This window comes from Podarcis muralis, chromosome 10 (genome assembly GCF_964188315.1).
Source record: "Podarcis muralis chromosome 10, rPodMur119.hap1.1, whole genome shotgun sequence".
NCBI classification, from domain to species: Eukaryota; Metazoa; Chordata; class Lepidosauria; order Squamata; family Lacertidae; genus Podarcis; species Podarcis muralis.
This window is the reverse complement of record NC_135664.1, coordinates 32009193-32029556: the sequence shown is the minus strand read 5'-3', so window position 1 is coordinate 32029556 and position 20364 is coordinate 32009193. Positions and strand designations below refer to the sequence as shown.

Here is a 20364-nt window from a genome sequence, read left to right as displayed (position 1 = left end):
AGACTCGAGCTGAGACTAAAAGTAGTACTTCGAATGAAGTTTCACGGAACGAGGCTGGGCGTGGTGAAGGAAGCGTCCTTTTAAAGGTGGGGTGGGACGGAAGAAGCAGAGAACTTTTTCACACGAGACCACGACGAGTGCCCACCGTGGGTGCCATTCGCCCCTCGAGCGTCGACTTCCCTCACGGCTGCGCGTGAGGAGAAAAAGAGGAGCGAAGCGGCGCCTCGCCTCCCCTTCCCCTCAGCCAGGGTGTGCCTCCTCTTCCTCGCCCGCCCGCCCCGGAGCGAGGCGCCCCTCTCTTCATCGGGAGACGTCTGCCGCCTTCCTGCCTCCCCCTCCTCACCGAGTCTCTTTGTGGGGCCCCAGGGAGAGGAGCCCAGCGCGCCGCCGCCGCCGCTCCTTCGCCCGCCCTTCCCCGCTCCCTCCCGCCATTGTGCAGCCGGCAACGCCAGCTCTCCCACCTGCTGGCGGCGGCGAGGCGAGCGACGCCCCCTCTCGCTTCCCATTCGCTCCCCATTTACCCTTCTGTGCGCGCGTATGTCCCCAGCTGAACCGGGGAGAGCCCCCTCCTCCTCCTCCATCTCCGCCCCGCTCCGGAGCGTGCAGTGCCGCCACCTTGCCCTCCCTCCCTCGCTTCCTCCTCCTCGTCGTCGCGCGCTCCCCGAACTAAAAGGAGGCAGCTGTTCGGCCAGCGGCGCCTCCTCCTCGCTCTCGTTTCCAGCCCTCGGGAGCCGTCGCCGCCGCTTTCCACCCCCCAGGCGTGCAGCTCGGGGAATAGGAAGAGGAGGCGCTGCTGCTGCTGCCGCCGCCGCCTCAGACTGCAATGTGCGCCCTGCTGCTGCTGCTGCTACTCCTGCCGCAGCCCCAGCCGCAGCCCTGAAGGAGCCATGCCGGGCTGGAAGAAGACCATCCCCGTGTGCCTGCAAGCCGAGCAGGAGAGAGGTGGGTGAGCGCCACCCAGGCGCCGCGAGGGGGCTTCGGCGGCGCCGCGGCCGGCAAGTGGGGTGGGCTGAGTGAGGCGAGACCCCGCTCTCCGTCGCGCACCGACCCTTCCCCCTCCGCCCGCTCCTCCCTCAGGTGCTCTCCGCCGAGCGCGGAGCCCTCCTTCGGCTCCGGGAGGCGAGCGGGTGGCGGGAACGAGGTTGCCCCGCGAGTGGGGTGGAGGGGGGGAGTGTCTTGTCAGAAAGCGGCACCTGAGGGCGGGAGGGGCCGGCCCGTCTTCCTCCTCCTCCTCCTCCTGGTCGTGCCGCGAGTGAACTTTTATTTGCCTGGCTGAGGGAGGAGGGGGTGGCTGGGCTTCCCCTTCAGGCAGACCCTCCATGGCTTCTGTTTGTTCCGCCGGTATCCTTGGGAAACGGAGAGACTTGGCGAAGTTTTTTGTTTTAGTTCCTGTTCTCTCTGGGGCTTCTTCCGTAGGGGAAAAGTGGCTCTGCAGGGACATTTTGGGTCCAGAGCAAGTGTGTGTGTGTGTTTTTGGGGTGTGTGTGTGTGTGTGGAGGAGAGCTCTGTAATGGATCTTTCCTCTGGTGGGCAACTGTAGTGGAGAATGCAAAGTCCCCACAGTGTTGTTTTGGTGTTTTGCCTGAGGGGAGGGGTGGTGGCAGGTGCTGCTAGCAAGGGACCCCTTCCCTTGCAAACCACGCAGCATTGGGCTAGCAGTCAGCATGGCAAGCCATAGAGCCCCAGGGTCCAGCTGGAGGGGGGAAAGGAGGGTGGGCCCTATGCCCTGTCTCCTTTTAGGATGACACTTGGAGTGGTCAAGCTGCGCCAACTACGAACGTGGGGCTTTCTGAAAGAAGCAGGGCCCTCATTTAGAGTTGCCTGGTTCTGTTAGAGCGAATGCTTTTAGACATTTGCAGCTCTGTACAGCAGGCAAGGAAGGAATGGCTTTTATTTCAGATAGTCCAGATTCTAAGGGTTTCTCTGTTATGCAGATTTCATCAGAGAAAGCTGGTGAAGTAATACAGTAGCCCCCCCCCCCCTTTAAGGGACTTTCTACATGTATAGTGCAGCCTTCTGGTCCAGAGATATCCCTGATATAAGGGGAATTGTTGTCTGTTATTCATATTCCAGAACCAGACAAAACTCTTGCTTTCAGCTGCTTAGCCCCTCTGAACTTTTTCCTCATGTTGAGTGCTCACTGTTTTCATTACACACTGTGGGGAAGCTTGCAGGGGCTGTTATTGTCATGCTTTGTATTTTATCCGTCTTAAAAAGCCATTGTTACGGAAAGAAACACACCCGATTTTGTCAGAAATGGTATTCTGCACACACTTTCTCTTGGGTATGTTTGCAAAGCGACCATTCATCTCCACTGGTGGCCATGGGGCTTTTAGATCCCAAGTTTAACCCTAATCAGTACCTGTGCTTACCAGCTTACCAAGTGCTCAGAAGTAATTAGCTGATAGCACTCATCCTCAAGGTAAGTTAGAATTGCTGGAAGTCTGGAATTTGGAAAATACTCCTATAATTTGTACTTGTCCTGGTTGATGGTATCAGAAATACATTTGTGGTTCTTGAGACATGGAGTAGAGGAGGTGGAACAACAACTTTATAGAATGTTTGAGAGCTGTGGAATCCAGATGAGACTGTCAATTTGCAGCAACCAAATGAAGGGTTTTGCATGCCAATGTGGGCTTGTTTCGGGTACCGTTCAATATTGTTCCAACACACTGGATTTGATGTTTCTGGTAACTTTTCAAATCCTTATAAATTCAGGCTGCAGTTTTGTAATGGATTCAGAAGTTAGCTCTGTCACTTAACCCAGAAATTGTGTTTCTTATATTTGTGTGTATAATATTTGAGGGTGAGATTTAGTTTGTTGTATGCTAGAATTTGCAGGCTTTCAAAATACATTACTGGGCAGAGTTGCACACATTCTTCCATGGTAGAGTAGATATTTGGTTTGTAAGAGTTGACTAATGATTTGGTAAAATGTATTGCACCACTGATTTCATTTTGTATGTGTGTGGGTGCAGATCACTTACAATTCATTTTGCACAAGAGTAGCTAACAAATATTAAATATGAAGCTTCCTGAACTGCTCTAAAAAAGATATGTTTAGCTCTGACTGAGGATAAAACATTCCTGGATGTACGTTAATCTTCATTGGTAAATGACAATAGTACTCAAGTACAGTACACAATTCTCATTAGTTTTTTACATTGTTAATTGAAATATAAGCATTCAAGCAACACATGATTTAGATGTTTTCTCTTGTTACTGTTGTAATAAACACCTTTGTAAAGCCAACATACACTTGAATAAACTTACATATTCTGGGGGGAAAGGTAGATAAATTTTTGTATTGTCACACAGAGAGCTAACTCATTAAAATGCAGGAAAGCCCCCCCCCCCAGCTAAGCTCTGCATAGCAAATATGGCAAAACCAGAGAATAATTTCTGTGCATCAAAATCAGAGTCAGGAATGTGCCTTTAGATTTATCTCTCTCTCCCTGTTTTTGTAGTGTGCAGTGAACAATTTCCTTTGGTCGTCTTTTCTGCTTTGATGTTTTTCTGCACCAGTAGAGATGTTGCCTTGTAAACAGTTCTCATGCTTGTTTATTTAATTTGTATTTCTGTTCAGCTTATTTTCATAAGAGTTCAGCAAGCCCATTTTTACAAATTATTTATCGCTCTCTTGTTTTCTTTTTCCGTGGTGTAAATAAAAAAGCACTTTGAATTTCTGAAGTAGAGTTCATTTTATATTGCTGTAGCTTAGCTAATCAATTTAGCAAGACTTCGGTGCTTTTTCAGATTCAATTATCTCTCTTTGCTTCAGATGCAAGGAAAATATTAAGTGATAAAAATAAACAATTGGTGTTGAATTAGGGTACAAAGAGACCACTAGATAAACATTTTAAACTCACTGGAAAAATGGCCAGTGTTGTAATGAAATGAAGGTGCATATTTAGTGTTTATTGTGGTGCTGACTTGGAAAGCAATTACAAGTATAGTTAAAATCTGATTCAAAGCCAGTTTGCTTATATCTCCCTCTGCTGTTAGTAGATAATATTTCTCCTCTGTAGTTCATTTATAGGAATCAGGGTAACATTTTCCCCCCCTGTGCTTACTTTCAAAGAGTAAGTGTTCCCTGTTTTGTGTGTTTATTTTGTGGATCGTAGATGTAAATAAATAAATATACTGGTGAACTGTAGAAAGGTTGGTATTTAACATATGGTGCTCTTGTGAGATGCATGCCTTGAAAGAGGTGATTTTTCCATTTACAGTGGTACCTTGGGTTACATACGCTTCAGGTTACATACACTTCAGGTTACAGACTCTGCTAACCCAGAAATAATACCTCAGGTTAAGAACTTTGCTTCAGGATGAGAACAGAAATTGTGCGGCGGCACAGCAGCAGCAGCGGGAGACCCCATTAGCTAAAGTGGTGCTTCAGGTTAAGAACAGTTTCAGGTTAAGTACGGACCTCTGTAACGAATTAAGTACTTAACCCGAGGTACCACTGTACTGGTACATCCACTTCAACAGCTCGATCAACTGGATGAAGGTGGCCAAATTGCATTTTCCTTCAAAACACACTGGAAAAGAACCCTAAATAATTCAACAGCCAACTTGAATTCCATTGGTTTTTCTCCTTAGTCACTTCTTTCATAATCTGCAACCTCATATCTCTTTCTTTGCCTTGAAAAATTAACATGTGCTTCCATGCACTTATACCTCTCCTTTATGCACGCTATAAGCCACAAAAAATGGAACACCCTTATAACTAAAGAAGTAAAGGAGCTCAATTCAGCAGGAGAAAAACATTCTTGTCTCAGGTTTCAGTCTCCAACCTCATACCTGATTCCTGCTGCACCTACCAACTATGCATCCTGTTTCTCATCTCTTGCCCTTTCAATCTGCACTCCTAAACTCACGTAATAGAAAGTAACCCCTCATTTAACAGAATACGAGGACGGTACGTAACCCAAGGTTCCACTGTATTGGTACGCAAGAACCAGCTAGTTTATTACTTACTATGTTTGCAACCCCACCTTTCCTCCAGAGAACTGGAGTGCACAGTTCTCCCCAACCTCCTTTTACCCTGAAAACAAGCCCATGAGGTAGGTTAGATTGAGAGACAGTGACTGGCCCAGGGAGTGCCAGCTTGGCCCAGCAATTGTGGGTGCCCAGGGCCGTGGCTGCCATATAGTGTGCATGGCCGTGGCACTGAAATTTGTGGGTGCCTGGCCCCTTCATGGGGAATTTTGTGGGTGCTCAGGCACCCATGGCCCCAGGGAGATGGCACCTATGAGGGTCACTCAATGCCATGAATATTGACTGCCCAGAAAGCTGCTTTTAACAGGGGAGTGCTGGTTTGAAAAGTTGTTGACCCACCTAAATCATTTGGTGATGCTATCCCCTGTAAGAAACTTGTAGTAAGCACTATCTGTGCAGGTCAGGCAATTTCAGCTATGTCAACATAGCTCCTCTTTTCCAGGAAATCATTTGGTAGAAATCTGTTAAAATGCATAGGAAGCAGCTTCGTAGTACAGTGGTACCTTGGGTTACGTGCGCTTCAGGTTACATACGCTTCAGGTTACACACTCCACTAACCTAGAAATAGTGCTTCAGGTTAAGAACTTTGCTTCAGGATAAGAACAGAAATCGGACTCTGGCTGTGTGATGGCAGCAGGAGGCCCCATTAGCTAAAGTGGTGCTTCAGGTTAAGAACAGTTTCAGGTTAAGTACGGACCTCCGGAACGAATTAAGTACTTAACCCGAGGTACCACTGTAAAAGCTAACTGTGTGGCTGTTCTGCATATGAATTCCGATACAGTGGTACCTCAGGTTACAAATGCTTCGGGTTACAAACGCTTCAGGTTACAGACTCCGCTAACCCGCTAACCTTGGTTTAAGAACTTTACCTCAGGATGAGAACAGAAATCGCGTGGCAGCAGCGGGAGGCCCCATTAGCTAAAGTGGTGCTTCAGGTTAAGAACAGTTTCAGGTTAAGAACGGTCCTCCGGAACGAATTAAGTTCTTAACCAGAGGCACCACTGTATAAGTGAATTGTCCAAAGTGTCGCTGACTTCAGTGGGATCCCTCTCAAAGTAATGCTTAGGATAGAGATTTGCTAACCTTTTTGGGACCGTGGGCACATTTACAAAGCAGAGATGTCATGGGCATCACACACACAATCCTGCAACCAAGCACACAATTGGCTACAATAAAATGCACTTTTCAGGCTTAATAGTGTAGGGAAAACAGACTGTGGGGCACCAGAAAGGGTTCTGCTGGTTCATGTGCACCCATGGGTGTCAAATTGGTAGTTCCTGGCTTAGGATCTCACAGCCTAGATCAGGCAGCTGATATGTTAAACTAGTGACATTTTTAATTTTATGTGTGCATTGGATAACTGCTGTTTCCATCATTTTAATTCCATGCTTTAAAAAAGTTGGAAATTGTTTTAGCCTTTTTTTACTTTGCACAGTCAAGATTACACAAGTGATTATGTGGCGTTGTTTTTTTTTTGTAAAAGATTTGAGTTGTGGTCTCTGTTGATTAATGACATTGTAATATAGCTACTGAAGTAAAACCTGTCACTTCAGAAATGGCATGTAAAAACCAACCAATGTAATATGATGTATCATTAAAATTCAGGGCATATTTTCCTCCAGATTTCTGCTTAAGCTGCTAAAGCAAATCCATTTATAAGCCACCTAAAACACTTTTGAGGTGACATATGAAAGGAAGAAGAAGGAAAGAAAGCATTTTTGGGTTGACATTCTTCAGTATTCCTTCCAATCAAGTTAAATGAAATCATTTTATGGGTTTCCTGTGTCAGCTTTACAGCTGATCATTTTTGACAGGAGTGGAACGAACAATAAGTCTTGTTTATGGTTTGGAATTAGGACGGCATCACAAATGCAGAGCTTAGAATTAGGGTGACGACCATTTTTAAAAGTTACATGTGAAGTTTAAATTACTTCTATAGCTCTGTGGTCTTAAATACTATTTTATGATTTAGCTTTTCCTAACTTACCAGCTGCTACAATTGCTAAGCCATGTGCAGCCTGATACTATTTAAAATTAGATGCACCTAAACCCATTATTTCAATGGGCTTAGGCGTGTTCAGCTCTACATTGGAATGGACTGTTCAACTTTCTAGCAGCTCCTGTGACCCTGTTATCATTCACAACAGTTGCTTTCCTGAGAGATGATGCCCTTCTCCCAAAGGTTCTGAACCTGTACACAAATTGTCTAGCAATGGTTGCATCTTGGTTATGAGTGCTTTACATACCATTATATTTGAAGGTTGAGGAAACCCCAGTGTGCCCATATTGTACTTTAAAAAAATGTATTAAGGATGTTTTATTTATCCTCACGTTTATCACAAAAGAAAGGTTAAATTCTATTTACCTTATTTTCTCACACTTGCACAAAATAAAAGTTCGCACACTAATAGCAGGAGTCACACCCCTGCCTCTTTCCCCACTGGATGACAGCACTTGATGTGAAGGTAATATCCTCCAGGGAAGAGTGGAGGATAAACTAAAAATTGTGAGAAATGGATGAAGGCGGAGAGAGAAAGAGCACAAATTTATTTGTTTATTTGCAGAACCAAGTCAACACATTGGGAGTAACTGTATCATCCCTGTAGCTGTTCCACATTTCCATGTGAATGTGGTAACCACCCCACACCAGTAATTATTAAGCAGCTTTATGCTGTTTTGATATTAGGAGATTGCTTCATTGTGTACATGTTTATTACATACTTGAAAACACACGTGAGCGGTTCATTCCCGCTAACCACACTCTCCTGCTGTTGACAAATGAGCAGGCCATAACCACATATAGTGCCTTAATTGAATATGCTGCTATAATAATAATAATAATAATAATAATAATAATAATAATAATAATAATTTATTATTTGTACCCCGCCCATCTGGCTGGGTTTCCCCAGCCACTCTGGGCGGCTTCCATAGAAACCAAAAACCCCACTAAAATATCATACATTAAAAACTTCCCTGAACAGGGCTGCCTTAAGATGTCTTCTGAATGTCAGGTAGTTGTTTATCGTTTTGACATCTGATGGGAGGGCATTCCACAGGGCAGGCGCCACTACCGAAAAGGCCCTCTGCCTGGTTCCCTGTAGCTTTGCTTCTCGCAATGAGGGAACCGCCAGAAGGCCCTCGGCGCTGGACCTCAGCGTCCAGGCAGAACGATGGGGGTGGAGACGCTCCTTCAGGTATACTGGGCCGAGGCCATTTAGGGCTTTAAAGGTCAACACCAACACTTTGAATTGTGCTCGGAAACATACTGGGAGCCAATGTAGGTCTTTCAAGACCGGTGTTATGTGGTCTCGGCGGCCGCCCCCAGTCACCAGTCTAGCTGCCGCATTCTGGATTAGCTGTAGTTTCCGAGTCACCTTCAAAGGTAGCCCCACGTAGAGCGCATTGCAGTAGTCCAAGCGGGAGATAACTAGAGCATGCACCACTCTGGCGAGACAGTCTGCGGGCAGGTAGGGTCTCAGCCTGCGTACCAGGTGGAGTTGGTAGACAGCTGCCCTGGATACAGAATTGACCTGCGCCTCCATGGACAGCTGTGAGTCCAAAATGACTCCCAGGCTACGCACCTGGTCCTTCAGGGGCACAGTTACCCCATTCAGGACCAGGGAGTCCTCCACACCAGCCCGCCCCCTGTCCCCCAAAAACAGTACTTCTGTCTTGTCAGGATTCAACTTCAACCCATTAGCCGCCATCCATCCTCCAACCGCCTCCAGGCACTCACACAGGACCTTCACCGCCTTCACTGGCTCTGATTTGAAAGAGAGGTAGAGCTGGGTATCATCTACATATTGATGGACACCCAGTCCAAACACCCTGATGATCTCTCCCAGCGGCTTCATATAGATGTTAAAAAGCATGGGGGAGAGGACGGAACCCTGAGGTACCCCACAAGTGAGGGCCCAAGGGTCTGAACACTCATCCCCCACCACCACTTTCTGAACACGGCCCAGGAGGAAGGAGCGGAACCACTGTATAACAATGCCCCCAGCTCCCAACCCCTCTAGACGGTCCAGAAGGATGTTATGGTCGATTGTATCAAAGGCCGCTGAGAGATCCAGCAGAACTAGGAAACAGCTCTCACCTTTGTCCCTAGCTCGCCGGAGATCATCAACCAGTGCGACCAAGGCAGTTTCAGTCCCATGATGAGGCCTGAACCCCGATTGGAAGGGATCCAAATGGTCCGCATCCTCCAGGCATGCCTGGAGTTGTTCAGCAACCACACGCTCAATCACCTTGCCCAAGAATGGAAGATTTGAGACTGGGCGATAGTTGGCCATACTGGCCGGGTCTAAAGATGGTTTTTTAAGAAGCGGTTTAATGACCGCCTCTTTCAGCGGATCTGGGAATGTTCCCTCACAGAGGGAAGCATTCACCACCCCGCAGAGCCCATCGCCCAGCCCTTCCCGGCTTGCTTTTATTAGCCAGGATGGGCAAGGATCAAAGAGACAGGTGGTTGGTTTCACGCGTCCAAGCAGCCTGTCCACATCCTCGGGGGTAACGGATTGAAATTGGTTCCATGCAACTTGACCAGACAGAGCTCCAGCACTCTCCCGTCCCAGCCCTGCTCCCACGGTGGTGTCTAGCTCCTTCCGAATATGAGTGATTTTATCTGCAAAAAACTTTGCAAAATCGTTGCAGGAGATCTTGGGGTCTTTACAAGGCCCCGATGTTAAAGGTGGTTCCGTTAAATTGCGGACCACCTGAAAGAGTCTCCTGCTACTATTTTCTGCAGATGCAATAGAGGCGGCGAAGAAAGTCTTCTTCGCCGTCGCTATCACCACTTGGTAGGCTCGACGTTGAGCTCTAACCTGTGTCCGGTCAGATTCGGAGTGAGTTTTCTGCCACCGACGCTCTAGCCGTCTCAGCGATTGTTTCATTGCCCTCAGCTCCGAAGAAAACCACGGGGCTGTCCGGGCTCCATGCAATCGGAGAGGGCGCTTCGGAGCCAGACAGTCGATAGCCCTGGTTAACTCCACATTCCAGCGGGCCACCAGGGAATCAGCTGAAAGGCCGTCAACATGGGATAAAGCATCCCCTACCACTCTCTGGAAACCATTTGGATCCATTAAGTGGCGGGGGCGGACCATCCGAATTGGTCCCACCTCCCTGCAGAGGGGAAGGGTCGCTGAGAAGTCCAGTTGCACCAGGAAGTGATCTGACCATGGCACTTCTTTAGTTTCACTTTTACTTAGTGTCAGATCACCCACGTCACTAGAGGTGAATACCAGATCTAAGGCATGTCCATGACTATGAGTTGGGCCCAACTTATTCAGGGACAGCCCCATGGAGGCCATGCTTTCCACGAAGTCCCGAGCGGCCCCTTGTAAGGTCGTGTCGGCATGGATGTTAAAATCCCCTAGGACAACCAAACTAGGTGTCTCCAGGAGAACATCCGCCACGACCTGAAGCAGCTCGGACAGGGAATCCTTGGTGCAGCGGGGAGGTCGGTACACCAAAAGGAATCCTGTACTGCCCCTATTGCCCAACTTCCAGAACATGCACTCAGAAAACTGGGTCTTCCCAGTAGGACGCCTGATGCAAACTAATGACTTCCTAAAAATCACTGCAACCCCCCCTCCCCGCCCACATGACCTGGGTTGCTGTGCGTAAGAGAAACCTGGTGGGCAAGTGGCAGCAAGGACAGGCCCATCCGCTAGAGGACCAGCTGCTGTTCATGGGCCAACTCTAGCTCTTTATTCTATTACAAGACTTCCAACATGCAACATCAGTCACAATCCCCTTGTATATATCAATATATACTTGCAATGAAAACCAAGTTAACAAAATGACTGCTAAACTTCACTGTAGAGCACAGGGAATATTTGTGAGCACACAATTCACCACCAGATGGGAAGTACAGTGGTGCCTCGCAAGACGAAATTAATTCGTTCCGCAAGTTTTGTCATCTTGCAATTTTTTTCGTCTTGCGAAGCACGGTTTCGGGAAAGTTTTGGAAAAGCTTCAAAAATCACCAAAGTCTTTAAAAACCTCAAAAAAGGCTACCACACCGCGTTCTATGAGTTGCTCCTCGAAGTCAAGTCGCAACTGTATTAACGGTGTTAAGAAAAAGGAAACAAACTTGCAAGATGTTTCCGTCTTGCGAAGCAAGCCCATAGGGAAAATCGTCTTGCGAAGCACCTCAAAAAACATAAAACCCTTTTGTCTAGCGAGTTTTTTGTCTTGCGAGGCATTCATCTTGCGAGGTACCACTGTAATATGTTTATCATTCATTTTGACAGTACTACCTACATTCTAAGAAATGTAAATAATTTCTAAGTCAGAGGTCCGTTATTTTCAATTGTGATCTGAAACCCATTTGTTTAAAGTCAAGAGCATCCTGGCAGATTTATGTGGGCCTTTCTTACTGTTGGTGTTTCAGCTCAGGGGATGTATGTAAGTAATTACATCTATACCTTGGTTGACAAATACCTTGCGACTCAAACGTTTTGGCTCCCGAACACCGCAAACCCAGAAGTGAGTGTTCTGGTTTGCCAACATTCTTTGGAACCCGAAGGTCTGACGCAGCTCACGTGGCTTCCGCTTGGCTGCAGGAGCTTATTGCAGCCAATCGGAAGTCATGCCTTGGTTTCTTAACGTTTTGGAAGTCAAACGGACTTCTGGAACGGATACGGTTTGACTTCTGAGATACCACTGTACAGACCTTCATATTACTGCCCTCTTGAAAGGATAATCAAGCAGATAAAGGAAAAAGGCTTATGTTTGGTTTATCTTCCCACGCCCCTAACTACAAACAGCCACTCAGTTGATGCGAATATAAATCAAAGGAAAACCAGAAGACTTGTGACAAGGACTTTAACATACAGTATTTTGTTAGATTTCGCATTTAAATTTTCAGAACAGAAAGCCACATCACGGATGAGTGTTTTCTTTAGCCTTGCGTTTTATCCATTTGTTTTTATTTATTTCACCAGCCAGAAAGAACTGATAGGAATGAATATACACCCCCAGCGTCTTGCGAACCTTTTGCTGAAGACCAAAATGATTCCTATTCTAATGAGCGAGTCAGACAATAAAATTCTTGCTCACTGCAACTCCAAGCAGCTGAAGCAGCACTTTTGATTTTAATAGAATAAATTTAGGAATGAGACATAAAGAGTACTTGGTGAATAACAAACATTGAAATTTAAGCAATGTGGTATGAGATGCATCTTTGTCCAGTAAGAATATGTACAGCACATAAAGATATATAGATGGAATATTGGATGCAACTCTTATGTTTTAACAGAGGTCCTTCCATCTTAATTATAGGTCCTTAAATTTCAAATTGCCATTTGTCTTGCAACAGCAATCAGTAAAACAGTTAAATCATGTAGAGATTTAAACCTATGTGCAATTTGAAAATACTTTATATTATTAAATTGACAGGATTAAGAGTACTGTTCAATTGTCATGAGTGCATCTAACAGTGTACATAGATTTTATGGTCCAAAGCCCAGTTGATCTCTGTGCAAGAAGAAGCTAACTGACTTTAATTATGGGAAACGTGAGATAAGAATCCATGAGATAATGTTCATCTGGTCAGAGTAGACTATCAGACTCCATAGAATATTTGCAGTATCCAAATATGTCGTGCCCCATTTTTGTAGTGTGCAGAGATGAATCAGAGTGGGGCAATCTAAAATGTGTGCTTTTTGAGTGTTTTAATATAGATAATATTTTAAAGCATGCATAAACCAGAATCAACAGAAGTTTTCCTTTCAGGAAACCAGCTAATGGATCTGAGAGTACTGTGGGGTGTGTGGAAAGGGCAAGAGTGCAGCTCTAGGACTTTTCTTTTTTAAAATAGCAGGAGCACTTATGTTTTCTGGGTTTGTTTTTTTGCTGTGGCAAGTGAATGAAGTGATAATGAAGTTTCAATTTCTACTACGGTTGTACCTCGGTTCTCACACAAAGATATTTCCCAGTGCGGTTAGAGGTGGTGTCCATTGCTGCCCTCTGGCAGATTTCAGGTTTGTCCTCCAAGTTTAGTCCAGATAATATTGTATTTTGTGGGGAAACAAGGCCGATCCGGGCATTAAAGTCACCTCCCAAGACAAGCTGAGGGTTGGGTGACAGAGAGTCTATACTTTCGAGTAGTTGGTCAAGTTTTTCCCAATATGATCTCAGTTCCCCACAAGACTTTACTGGAGGTATGTACACGCAGATATAGTAAGTATTTCTCAAGAGACTATCAGAAAGGGACAACACTAAAAAATTAGGGGTGGTCAACGAGGGACAATGTTGAATTGATACATTAAGAGAGGTTGACACCAGCACCGCCAGTCTGTTCAACTCCCGAAACCATTTGAAAACCAAGGCATGGCTTCCGTTTGGCTGCAGGAGCTTCCTGCACTCAAGCGGAAGCCGCGTCAGACATTCAGCTTCTGAGAAGCATTTGCAAACCGGAACACTTACTCCTGGGTTTTCGGTTTTCGGGAGCCATTTTGTTCGACAACTGAGCCATTTGAGAACCAAGGTACCACTGTATTGGGAGAGGGAATGCTCTTGCCACTTTTGACTGAGAACAATGTAGCCACTCCTATGTTAATGACTTGTACCAAAAAGAGGGTCCCAGCTCACAATACTGTACGAAATACTGTTCATTCTGTGTCTCTGGATTCTGATGCAGACAACTGTTTATCTGTCCCTGTAGCTGTTTATTTATATACTCCATTAGTCATGTAGCTGCAGTGTGCATACACAATAATCTGAATTCTTAGATGTTTTGTGGGGGGGAAAAGCAACAGATAAGAGCAGGTGTTCTCAAATTTTCTAAGCCTCCTTCCCGTGGCTTCACATTTCTGCCTTACTTGCTACCTCATGCACAAATGACACCTGTGACTCCTCCATTGGAAAGTCTGAAAAGGGAAGACATCTATACCAGCACAGCTTTCCTTTGCCTTCTGTGCTTCTGCACCTTGTCCTCTGGGAGAGAAAATCCTCACTCAAAAACACATGCGTGCCACTTCACAAGCAGACTGAAAATGATCTTGCAATTCCTAAGCTGCCTGAAGCATATTCCGAATTAGAGGGGGGAGGGGCTGTTCCTTCCATCAAGGGATGGGCTTTCCCCACCCTTTTGGACTGCTTGCCTCTTCATTGCTCTGCCTTTCCCCATCCTCCTTCCCTTTTGTTTGTTTCCATCTTCTCCTCCCCTGCATCTTTCTCCTGATGTGTCTGTGGCAGTCGGCTGACAGAAGGGAAACCTGCCGGCATGTGGGGACACATCCCAAACTGATTTTTGAAAACCTGTTTAAGGCTACAATTAGCAAAAGATGCTTTCCCATCAAAATATGTTTATTTATTGCATCTGTTCTATGATCAGTAATATGTGACATTTCACCTATTCTGTATTGTAGCTGTGATACACTGGAATGTGCACATTAAATTTAATTTTAATTGGTGCACACTCTCCATATGTTGACGAGAAAGTATAATGTCAAACTTTTTTTAGGTTTAGTGCCCTATGTGAACTATTGAAAAGGATTCCCCCCCCCCCATTTTTTGGTATTGCTTTGGAAACAGTTCTGTCATTTCCATAATAGATCATTAGGGATTACATGATTGTAGCTGTAATACAATGCCCTCTGCTTTGTTCACATATTTATAATGCTCACTTCTATTAATATCAGTCAATTAACAGGATTCTCTTCCTTCAGTCCTGATTTGCATCAAGTATTTGTTGCATCAGGGGCTTTTTAAACTTAAAATTGGATCCCTTTAAAAAAAATACCATAACAAATATGGATATCTTTTGATATCCACTTTGCATATGCAGAAAATACAGGGTAAGAAAAATCCTGGTCTGTTGTTCAGGATTAAACAGTGGGAGGAGATGTTGGGCAAGAATCAGGGAAGCCTGCAAAGTACTTCTGGTCTCTCTGCACATAGAAGTGAGCAGGGAGGGGGAAAATGCAAACAGCCCCTTAGTATAGCATACAACACCATATGCAATAATAAAATATTTTTTTGTGCCATAGTCCATAATACAGTGAAAAATTGTGCACCTTTTGATATTCATGTCCCAGCAGACCCTTAGGACTTGATTTACTTGCTGCACAAGGACACTAAGGGCTACATAACCCCTTCCTCAGATCTTGTGAATTGTTTGCTGCTAATGCACCTGTCCCTAAAACAGAAAGAAGAACTAAAGCTTTCTAGGAGCAAAGTAGGTTGGCAGCTGACAGTGTGTCGCACTAGTTCACATAACCAAGTTTAGCATTTACAGTGGTGCCTCGCAAGACGAAATTAATTCGTTCCGCAAGTCTCTTCGTCTTGCGGTTTTTTCGTCTTGCGATGCACGGTTTCCCATAGGAATGCATTGAAAATCAATTAATGCGTTCCTAGGGAAACCGCCTTCAGACCAGGTCCGGGGACAGACTGTCCCCGGACCTCTTCTGAAGGCTGGGGGGGGGGGGACAAGGGCTTTTCTTCCCACCCCCAGCATTTTAAAAAACCCTGGGACAGCGGAGGACTTCTCCGCTGTCCGGGCGATCTTAAAATGCTGGCGGGCGGCATTTTAAAATCGCCCCGGGACAGCGGAGGACTTCTCCGCTGTCCGGGGCGATTTAAAAGCCCCTGGGAAGAAGCTACAAGAAGCTGCATGAGATAATGCTGGATTATATTGAATACAACAACATCATTTTGATGGGAGATATGAATGGAGTTGTCTCCACACATATGGATAAGTCACAAAACCAAAACTTGACTAAAGATGGCAGACTACCAAAGACTTTTTTTGAACTTACAGACAATATGGATTTGATTGATATCTGGAGAGTTAAAAACCCTCTAGGTAAAGAGGGAACATTCTTTTCTGAGGCCCACCTATCCTGGACACGAATCGACCAAATCTGGGTAACTAGAGGACTGGCACCTAAGACCAAAAAAATAGAGATCTGCCCTAAAACTTGCTCCGACCACAATGCTTTGAAAATAGATTTGAGACTCACACCAACTGGATCCTTCAGATGGAGAATGAATGACTCTTTGTTTAGAGATCAGGAGATTGTGAAGAAGGCCCAAAAAACGATGAAGGACTATTTTGAAATAAATTTGAACACTTCGGTGGAGAAAAAAACAATCTGGGACGCAAGTAAAGCCGTCATGAGAGGGTTTCTGATACAACAGAATACTATTAGGAAAAAACTCTGGAATGGTAAAAAGGACAAGATTTTGGAGAAGATAAAAGATGGAGAGAAAAGGTTGAGATTGAATCCAAAATCTAAAGAAGCTCTAAGAGAAATAAAATTCCATCAAACACAATATGCGAAATTGATAAATCAAGAAGTTGAATGGAAAATTAAACAGATGAAACAAAGATCATTCGAATCGGCAAACAAATGTGGGAAGTTACTGTCATGGCAGTTGAAAAAGAGACAGAAACTGAACTTTGTTACCAATCTAGAGGTTGAAGGCGAATGTATTCAGAAACCTGAAGAAATTAGAAAGTGTTTCCAGAGATACTTCAAAAAACTGTTTACACAAGGCCATCAAGAAGAGACTGAGATAAATAAATTTTTAAAAAGCTATGGCCTGCAAAAATTGACTCAAGACAAACAAACAACCCTGAACTACAAAATAACAGAACAGGAAATCGAAAGGGCCATTCAGAATATGCAACTAGGCAAATCTCCGGGCCCAGATGGACTTACCTCCAAATACTACAAGACACTGAAGGAATATCTGATCCATCCATTGTTGGAGGTATGCAATCAAATTATGGAAGGGAAGGGAGCACCAGATTCGTGGAAAGAGGCATTCATCACGTTGATACCAAAATTGGAATCTGAAAAGACTCAACTTAAGAACTATCGCCCCATCTCACTCCTAAATGTGGATTATAAAATTTTTGCTGACATTTTGGCAAACAGATTGAAAAAAGTTTTGAACGAAGTAATTCATAAAGATCAAGCAGGCTTTCTCCCCGGCAGGCATTTGTCTGATAACACTAGAAACATCGTCGATGTTTTGGAACTACTACAGACAAATTTAAATACAAAAGCAGCTTTGATATTCATCGACGCGGAGAAGGCCTTTGACAATATATCTTGGAAATTTATGAAGAAAAATTTAGAAGGGATGGGAGTGGGAAGGGCGTTTCAAAATGGTATTGAAGCAATCTATTCAGAACAAAAAGCTAAATTGATAGTAAATAACGTGGTGTCAGAAGAGTTCAAAATTGAAAAAGGAACACGACAGGGGCGCCCCCTATCACCCTTGCTATTTATTTCGGTCCTGGAGGTTTTGCTGAATTTGATTAGAAGGGACCAGCAGGTAGAAGGAATACAGGTCGGAGGAAAACAATATAAATTGAAGGCCTTCGCGGATGATTTGGTACTGACATTACAGGAGCCAGTGTCTAGCACAAAAAGAGCCTTGGAATTAATATCTGAGTTTGGTCGGGTGGCGGGATTCAAGTTAAATAAACAAAAAACTAAGGTTTTGGTAAAAAACTTGACACCTTCAGAAATAGATGGGTTTCAGAAGGAAACTGAACTAAATGTGGTTAAAAAAGTGAAATACCTGGGGGTTAATCTGACTGGGAAAAATTTGAACTTGTTCAAAGACAATTATGAAAAGTGTTGGTCTGAAATTAAAAAAGATTTAGATACTTGGTCAAGATTGAAACTTTCCTTGTTGGGAAGAATTGCAGCAGTTAAGATGAATGTATTGCCAAGAATGCTGTTTTTGTTTCAGGCCCTCCAGATCGTGGACAGAGTGGAGTGTTTTGGAAAGTGGCAGAGGGACATTATGAAGTTTGTCTGGCAGGGCAAAAAGCCCCGAATAAAATTTAAAATATTAACTGATGCAAAGGAAAGAGGGGGATTTGCCCTGCCGGACCTAAGGCTGTATTATGAAGCTGCATCCTTCTGCTGGATGAAAGACTGGTTTCTGTTAGAAAACACTGATGTCCTAGATCTGGAAGGGTTCAACAATGCTTTTGGGTGGCATGCATATTTGTGGTACGACAAGGTAAAGGTTCATAAGCTATTTAAAAACCATATTGTAAGGAAATCTCTGTTTAATGTCTGGACTAAATACAAGGACTTATTCGAAAACAAGACCCCGAGGTGGCTATCACCGATGGAGGCTAAGGCCATAAAAATACTCAATATGGGGGGTGGCTGGGCAAAATATTGTGAAATAATAGAAAGTGTAGGGGACACTTGGAGGTTGCAGAGTTTTGAAAAATTGAAAGGAAAGGTGCGAGACTGGTTTCATTATGCCCAAGTTTTAGAGATCTTTAAAAAAGATAAAAAAATTGGCTTCCAGGTGGAAAAATCAAAACTAGAGTCAGAACTACTTGAACCTAAGACGAAAGTGCTTTCAAGAATGTACAACTTGTTGCTTAAATGGAACACTCAAGATGAGTTAGTTAAATCAGCCATGATAAAATGGGCACAAGATATTGGACACAACATTATGTTTGAAGACTGGGAAAGGTTATGGACCACCGGTATGAAATTTACGGCATGTAGTGCCTTAAAAGAAAACATTATGAAAATGATGTACAGGTGGTACATGACCCCAGTCAAACTCGCAAAGATATACCATCTGTCTGATAATAAATGTTGGAAATGCAAAGAGGCTGAAGGAACGTTCTTTCACCTCTGGTGGACATGCCCGAGGGTGAGGGCTTTTTGGGAAATGATTTATAACGAGTTGAAAAAGGTATTTAGGTATACCTTTCAGAAGAAACCAGAGGCCTTCCTCCTGGGCATTGTGGGCCAGAGAGTGTTAAAGAAAGATAGAACTTTCTTTTTATATGCAACTACAGCAGCAAGAATCCTCTTAGCCAAATATTGGAAGGCACAGGAGTTACCCACACTGGAAGAGTGGCACACGCAACTGATGGACTATATGGAACTGGCTGAAATGACCGGCAGAATTCGAGATCTGGGAGAAGAGGCAGTGGAAGAGGATTGGAGAAAATTTAAAGACTATCTACAAAAACATTATAAGATATTTGAATGTTGAGAATTTGCTAAGTTTTGAGAAAAACATGCTTCAATATTGAAATTTGGATATGATTGTGACTGAGTTATGACTGAGAAAAGTTTAAATTTCAAAGCAATTAATTAGATGAAAATATAAAAACATACGAAACAAGGTAATAATTTGCTATTTAACTTTATTGTAAAAAACACAGGGACGGAGGAGGTGGGGAAGTCCAGAGGATAATGAAAAAAGATTTGGAAAAATGAATTTTTCTTCTGTATTTGTTTGTTTTCTTTTTTCTTTCTGTAAAACAGCTTTTGTTGGATTATTGATGATGTATTTTGACTTTGGAAAACAAAGCAATAAAAAATATTTATAAAAAAAAAAAATAAAAGCCCCTGGGAAGGCAGGCAGGGGGGACAAAGACTTTCGCCCCCCGCCCGCCTTCAGAAGGTGTTCCCGCCCCCCCCCCCGCCCGGCTTCGCAGCAGCGCTACGAAGCCCAGCGGCTGGGGCAGGTGTTCCCGCCCCCCACCCGGCTTCGCAGCAGCGCTACGAAGCCCGGCGGCTGGGGCAGGTGTTCCCGCTCCCCCCACCCCACTTCGGAGCAGCGTTCCGAAGCGGGGTGGCTGGGGCAGGTGTTCCCGCCCCCCGCCCGGCTTCGCAGCAGCGCTACGAAGCCCGGTGGCTGGGGCAAGTGTTCCCGCCCCCCCCACCCCGCTTCGGAGCAGCGTTCCGAAGCGGGGTGGCTGGGGCAGGTGTTCCCGCCCCCGCCCGGCTTCGCAGCAGCGCTACGAAGCCCGGTGGTTGGGGCAAGTGTTCCCGCCCCCCCACCCCGCTTCGGAGCAGCGTTCCGAAGCGGGGTGGCTGGGGCAGGTGTTCCCGCCCCCCGCCCGGCTTCGCAGCAGCGCTACGAAGCCCGGCGGCTGGGGCAGGTGTTCCCGCCCCCCCCCCCGCTTCGGAGCACCGGGAGAAGCGATCTCCCCGCAGCCCCTTGCTTCAAAAGAGGTCCGGGGGCAGACCTCTTTTGAAGCAAGGGGCGGTGGGGAGAAGCGATCTCCCCGCCGCCCCTTGCTTCAAAAGAGAAGACCCGCTGTCCCCGGGGCAAGCTTCGTTTTGCGAAGCAAGCCCATAGGGAAATTCGTCTTGCGAGGCAACTCGAAAACGAAAAAACCTTTCGTTTTGCGAGTTTTTCGTCTCGCGAGGCGTTCGTCTTGCGGGGTACCACTGTATTTCCAGCCAAAAGTGACTGTGAAAAATACAAGGTAGAAGATGACTGTATTGAAAGCCACCCTGAATTTGCAGCACATGAGGATCTTGAATGAGAGAACAAGTGTTCATGAATTTTTAAAAACTTCCTTCCTGTTATGAAGAGATTTTATGTACAGTCACTGAAGGCAGCAAA

General features: G+C 45.1%; 1 protein-coding gene across 2 annotated transcripts in view; it reads left to right on the top strand.

The window, feature by feature from the left end:
• The first annotated feature begins 273 nt into the window (after positions 1-273).
• The window catches only part of GRIP1 (glutamate receptor interacting protein 1), a 352437-nt gene continuing 332346 nt past the window's right edge, over positions 274-20364 (top strand). The window contains exon 1 of one of the 2 annotated variants that reach the window (XM_077934694.1): positions 274-942. In XM_077934694.1, coding sequence (XP_077790820.1) covers positions 888-942 — 55 coding nt within the window. In that variant the 5' untranslated portion in view covers positions 274-887. The remainder of the gene's footprint in view (positions 943-20364) is intronic. The other variant, XM_077934690.1, reaches the window with a different exon arrangement.